Source organism: Arachis hypogaea, chromosome 7, assembly GCF_003086295.3.
Source record: "Arachis hypogaea cultivar Tifrunner chromosome 7, arahy.Tifrunner.gnm2.J5K5, whole genome shotgun sequence".
Lineage (NCBI taxonomy): Eukaryota > Viridiplantae > Streptophyta > Magnoliopsida > Fabales > Fabaceae > Arachis > Arachis hypogaea.
Genome location: NC_092042.1, coordinates 8,646,070 through 8,652,992, shown reverse-complemented (window position 1 = coordinate 8,652,992; position 6,923 = coordinate 8,646,070). Strand labels below are relative to the sequence as shown.

At 26.9% G+C, this 6,923-nt stretch overlaps 1 protein-coding gene across 1 annotated transcript; it reads left to right on the top strand.

Moving 5' to 3' along the window:
* The first annotated feature begins 2,536 nt into the window (after positions 1 to 2,536).
* On the top strand, positions 2,537 to 3,914 carry LOC112702338 (LOB domain-containing protein 12-like). The gene is made up of 2 exons (XM_025753333.2): positions 2,537 to 2,815; positions 3,468 to 3,914. Exons 1-2 carry the CDS (start codon positions 2,660 to 2,662, stop codon positions 3,825 to 3,827), a joined length of 516 nt encoding a protein of 171 aa, XP_025609118.1. The 5' UTR covers positions 2,537 to 2,659; the 3' UTR covers positions 3,828 to 3,914.
* The last annotated feature ends 3,009 nt before the right edge of the window (positions 3,915 to 6,923 follow it).

Genomic DNA, 6,923 nt, shown 5'->3' with positions numbered 1-6,923 from the left:
AAAATTATTTTTTTTTCCAAAAATTAATTATTTGCTAAACTAAAAATACCTAATATATATATAGGTACTTTTTATTATGGTGTCTAAATTATTTAATTTATTTTTATACATAAAAAATAAAATATATAAAATAAAAATAAAATATTTAAAATTTATTAAATATTATTTATTTATATTTTTTAATAAGTTAGATATAATATGATAAGTACCATAACATTCACCTTATATATATATATATATATATATATATATATATATATATATATATATTGATTTCAACAATAAAATGTGACTATTAAAAGCTAGAAGTTACACTTATAATTACGTATACTACTGCATGCGTGGTTAAAATGATGAATAAAATTAAACAATGAAATTAAATTGAGGGTGTGAACTGTGAACTGTGAACAGTGAAGTGTACGGTACTGTCAGTGATAATATACAGGGTTCTAAATTTGTTATTAATATGAAAAAAATATATGGTTATTATATCAAGGTTCACGAGACTAATAATAATCTTCAATTCCTAACACAACTTGTCAGAAAGAAATTCTATTTCTTGGAAACTAGCTTGAATTTGATTGATGCGGAAGATCTAATAACAACCTATTCAAAGTTTTGGCTATGACCGAATTGAAGAAGAAGAAGAAGTAGGAAAAGAATATATATGATCGTTCCACGGGGAAACTATCTACAAAAGATTATTGTTTTGTTTTTATTCATTCAAAATTAAGATTAATCATGTCAAAATCTAATATTGAAATTTAATATTTCATTGCTTGCTATTTAATTTGCTACTAGTTACGTTCGACTATAATAATTGCCATTGGCCTTTAAACTAAAATTAAATATTGATGTTGATATGATCTCACTTCATGAAAATTTTCCCTCTCTCATATTGATCAGGTACTTGTTCTTTTTATAGGATCAAACTTCAGTAATTAATATAGCCTTTTAATTTTTCCTACAGTTCTTATATTATGAAAAATATTAAATTTATGTACATATATACTTGTAGTCATTGAATTTATATTAAGGCTACTTTAATTTGAATATAATTTTGATGAGTTTGACCTTAATGAATAAATTTTCTCCTTCTCTTTTTGATTGAGGAAGATCATATATGTTAAGCTAGTAATGAATTGAGTCAAACTAGTTAATTAGCTATGTATATAACACACAAATAATAGGGGTCTATATAATATAAATACTATTATTATGGTAGTAGTGATAAGGTTGGTTGATTAGAGAGTTGAAAGAAATTTTGATGAGTGCAGTCACGTGAATGTTTTTATGTTAGTGTGTAACGCACATTCATGTATGTTGAGTCTCCTGTATCCTTTAATGGTAGTAGCAACACCATACTTAGTCAAACAACGTGTAAGCCATACTTGCCAACTTGCCCATAACACTCACTGTCTTCATTTGGTGGTGGGTACGTTAGTTAGTTAATTAATTCATTAATTAATTATTACAATTTATAACCATTATTTTTAGTTTTGTTTCCTATTCAATTCGAATGTCCACCACTAAGACATTAGTAATTTATTTTCTTTTTTAATATTTGAAAGAGAACAAAAATCAATTAAAATTACTTTAGTTTGTATTTATCAATTAGTATGGTAATAAATACGTAATAGATGTTATATGCATAAAATTATAGATATTAAATTAAATAAGATAACTTTAAATTATTGTCTTCTTAATATTATCGTTTATTTTTCTCTTCTAATTTAGAATGAATAATCTTCAAAGGATAGATATTAGAGGAAGCTTAATTTAACTGAATAATAATTGAACCATATAGTGTCTTGTTGTTGCAAGTGAATGGTAATAAACTAATTTTACATTATGAAAACAACGTAAAAACACATGACCTAAGAATTTCTTTAAATAAGTAACAAGAAAGATTTTAAATTTGATGAAATTGCACAAAATTTACAGTGCAATGAAAAATGCAACAATAATCACAATTCAAAAGACCAACACTTTTAGTATAAAAAATTAGTTAATGTTGATTTAAATATAAAGCAAAATCAAAGAAAACATGTTTTGTCATCTAGAATTTCTCTAAAACTATTCTCTAAAACATAAAGATGAGTCATGTAATTTGGTATAGTAGTATGGCAAAGTAATATTAAAAGTAATTTTTATCTAAATATTAAGGTGGTTTATACTTTTAGTGAAAAAAAAATAATTGCTATTGACTTAAATACAACAAAATATAAAAAAATACTAATCATCTAACAATTAAAAGAAAAACCTATTTAGTAGTTGAAAATGTTTCAGAACACATAAAAATATTTAAAATTGATCCAATTCAAACAAAATCGACTAACCAAATAAAAAAAATTGATAATCGCAAAAATAAAAAATATATTTTACAATTATTTCTGCGGTTCGATTTTTAATTCTAATAAAAAAATTTTAATCGAATCGAACCAAACCGAACTGCGAACACTCTTACGCCCAGAGGTGGCAAAAACTAATTCAAAAAACAGGTAGCAGCTATAAATACCACACACAAACACTTACACAGTCCCATCAAAGCCTTCCATAAACATGTCCTTCATCAGTTTCTTAATGAGCTTTGTTTAGCACTTGAGGCATTAGAGCTACCAAAAAAGATTCCTTTTATTTTGACCTTCAAAATAGAAAAATGGGTGGGAATTCACCGTGTGCCTCATGCAAGCTTCTGAGACGCAGGTGCACCAAAGATTGTGCATTTGCTCCTTATTTCCCTGCTGATGAACCCCACAAGTTTGCCATAGTCCACAAAGTTTTTGGCGCTAGCAACGTTAGCAAAATGTTGCAGGTACTTACCTTATATTGTTATATATATATATATATATATATATATATATATATATATATATATATATATATATATATATATATATATATATATATATATATATAATACATGCTCTTTAATTTCCTTTCCTTTTTGTCTTTGATGATTATTTGAAAGGGTATAAAGAGAAACAACCTTGTATGCTTAAATTCTTAACATTCAGGTACTATGTTTTATGGTTATATATGATCATAAAAGCATTTTAAAAATTTCAAGAATATACAATTGAGATCAATACCTTATTCCAGAAAGAGGAATGCTAAACAGTAATCAAAATTTATTGCTTTTGGTCGTAAATTAATCATTAATGTTTAATTGATGACAAAAAAACAATAAATTCTGATTATTTTTTTACATTTTTCTTTCTAAAATACTTAAAAAAACAAATTGACGGTGACAAATATAACAGAAGAAAGAAAATAGGTGGAAATTTAAGTGCAACCAACTTCACATAAAGTTAATAACTGAAAACTGTAAGATGAAAATTTAGTCAAATTATTTAACAGCTCTCAACTATTATCTTCACGTGGAGTTGACTGCAACTGAATTTTCACCAAGAAAATAAGAACAAGTTTTTGGAATGTTTTTAACTTTTGCACAATGATGGTGACAGGAACTTCCGGTGGAGCAAAGAGCAGATGCAGTGAGCAGCCTAGTGTACGAGGCGAATGCGAGGGTCCGGGATCCGGTGTACGGGTGTGTCGGAGCCATATCATACCTTCAAAACCAAGTCTCAGAGCTTCAAATGCAGCTAGCAGTTGCTCAAGCAGAGATACTCTGCATCCAGATGCAGCAGCAAGTAGAAGAAGATCCACCAGTGATGATGATGATGATGCCACCACCTCAACTCTCAAATGAAAATGAACTCTCTCATCATCACTACTTCACTACTTTTGGATCTTCTTCTACCAATAATGTAATTCATGATTCCTTCAAGAGACAAAGTGTTTTTGGACATGACATGGTTTCTTGAATAATATTATTACACACCAATTAGTATGTGTTTTAATTTGTCACATATTTTTGAAAGGTTTAAATAATAAAACATTCTTTTTGTTAATTTTTATACATTTTTCTTTTGATTCATATAACATTATTGGTTTGAGTTTGTTTAGCCACTTCAGTGATTAACAAAAAGCAAACTGCCGTTAATTAGTATAATGTAATTAAGTTTTTCTTTTAATTTTATTGGGAAAAAGAAAATTATTTGTGAAGGTGGGATATGTGAAGGAATTCATAGGGTCAACTCTAGCATGTGATTATTCAGTGGTACTGAATTAATACAGTGTGATGTTAATCAGAAGCACGTTAAACAAATAATTACAAGGTACTTCTTGCAAGTTGATGCAGCCAGCCACCCACTTTGGCAAGGGTTGCCTGTTCTTAATTATTTGAGATGGGTGTCCAATTTTCTCATCTTAAATTTTAACATAATATTCTTATAGAGGTAATATCAAAATAGTTCTCAAATTTTTAAGGGTAAACTAAAATAATCTCTTATTTTTATGTGTATGACCAAATAAATTTTAAGGTAAAGTGAGAAATAAATTTCTGAAGATTTATTCTTTAAATATATTAGTCTTTAAAAAAAAAATATCAATAAAATCTTTTACGATATTAGCCGTGGATAAATAGCATTCAAATTAAATCCTTAAACTCTGATCATATCATATCATAGCGAGACTAATGTAGAGGTAATGTATCCATATCTACTATGATGAATGATTTTATTGGTACTTTTTTTTAAGGGATTAATCGGTTTGAAATATAAATTTTTAAAAACTTATTTGTCATTTTACTCTAAATTTTTTAAATAACCAAATGTTAAGGGTTCGAATTATATGTTGTACATGTTGCAATCTATTGATCAATAATAATAAACTCTTATATGAAATTTCGATCAACGATAGATTAGTCTTTTAACTTGTGGAATTAGACTAGAATTGAATTATTTAAATTGTTAGTTGTCAAATTATTAGTTGTTAAAATGATATTTATTTTAAAAATTCAATAGTCATTAAAAATAAGGTCCGAATAATTGTTATTCAAACCAATCTGAAAAACTTGTGCTTTTCCAATACATGAAGAAGTATATGCTACACGCTAGTCCATGCATGACGATAATGAAACTTCTATTGCTTACAATTTACAAAGCAATAAGTTTCTTATTGGTACAATATTATACAAATTATAAACACTAAATATCTATTTTATTATTGTTTTTCTTGAAGGAAATTAGTATATATTGATTAGGCCTGATGATATATATCTATAGTAGATGAACGTGCAGAAGACTATATAGTATATACAAAATTCAATTAATTGAACATTTATGTGAAGGAAAGAAATTATTCATAGCAAAGAGAGGCATGTGTGTGGATATGAATGTCTCTCTCTTACTCTGGATTTTCTCATAAGGATACTCAAAGTTTGGATTCCTTTTGGACCTTGTTTTTTATCTTTCACATTCTCCTACACTTTTTGGAAGATATTAGACATACCCTTCTGACTTTATTTATTTATTGAAGTTCAAACCCTAATAACATTCTTACTTTTGTATGTCAATTATACTTTTGCATTTCCGAAGCTTGAAACTTAGATGCGTAATTTCAAGCTTGACTTCAATATATATATTATTTAAGTCAGTTTTTAAAATGGTTATTTAGACACTTAATTAATATCTATATATTTTGAATGTAGAAATTAAATATTACACACAAAAAATTTTGCCGTTTTGTGGAGACAAAGAAAGTGATGGGGGGAGCCTCATTTCTATTTTGAGGGCTCGAGAAAGATGCTTCCAAAACAAGAGTTTCGGTTTTGTCTTTTTTGGAATTCAGATGCTACTAACCCCCCTTCACCTTTTCTTTATTGACTTTCTTCTTTCTTTCACTTAAGGTAAAGTAAGATTTTCTCACACTTTGGCACTTTGCTTCAACACCAATCACATTAGATTTTCCTGTTAAATCAATAATCTATTAACATAGTGCAAGTGTGCAACTCATAATTTATTCATCATTGTCAAACGAGATTTATACTGTAGAAAAATGATAGAATCGCGTTTCAAGTTATCTAGACATGTGAAAAAAATATCAACAGAGCACCCAATTAGAAAGGTGAATGACATGAAAGATGGACAAGAAGTGAAAGACAGAAAAAATCTAAAAGGACCATCCATAAAGTGGTCAAATAAAATCTATATGTAAACGGTCTCCCGCAGTCATAATACATGATAGAACTCAATAATGTCGTTTGATCTATGTAGCCGACTCCATCTTAATGAGACAAGATTTTGTTATTGTTGTTGTCAAACGAAATTTATATGAATATCCTTTGGTAATTAAAATTACCTACATTTAATAGTTCATATATATAACATACATAATAGGTAATTTGGTTCTTATTATGAAATTTTTTTAACATTTTGTATTAATTGAGCAGTATAAAATCTTAGCTTTCTGTCTTAAGCTAATTAAGAACACCCAAAATATTGTTTGAGACACATTTTATATTCCGCTAAATGGTAATGCTAAGGAGACAGTATCTAAAAAAATTATCTTATGTAATATAATATCTGTAATTATATATTTATTACATCTAAAATTATATAATTATTTAGTGATAATTAATGCATATTAAACAAGACAAATTTAACTGTTTAAACTGATTTTTTATTCTCAACCAAATATTATCGTTATATTCTTAATTCCTCATATATAGTAGAAATGTAAGATGTGTTCTTAGAAGCTTTAAGTATACATGCATTTAACATTAATTTCTTTGCTTAACCAATAAAACTATGAGCAAAATTGTACTTAAAACCATTAAAGATGAAGACCTAAATTTAAATTACTTGTGTTAAACATAATCTATACATAATGATATTTTTTTTATAATAAATTATTTATTACTTCCTTATTCGTAGATATCATTATATCGAATAGATTTATTATCATTATAAAACTTACATTAAATAAATTTCACACCCCATTCAATAGTAAACTAGAATGAACTAATTTAATATTCAATATGAAATGGATAAGAAGAAATTTCAAATAACGAGTAAATA

Bases quoted from the DNA above. Each gene is read 5' to 3' on its own strand.
- LOC112702338 (XM_025753333.2), top strand. From the start codon at position 2,660: ATGGGTGGGAATTCACCGTGTGCCTCATGCAAGCTTCTGAGACGCAGG. The intron at 2,816-3,467 runs GTACTTACCTTA...TGATGGTGACAG, and splicing joins ACGTTAGCAAAATGTTGCAG to GAACTTCCGGTGGAGCAAAG.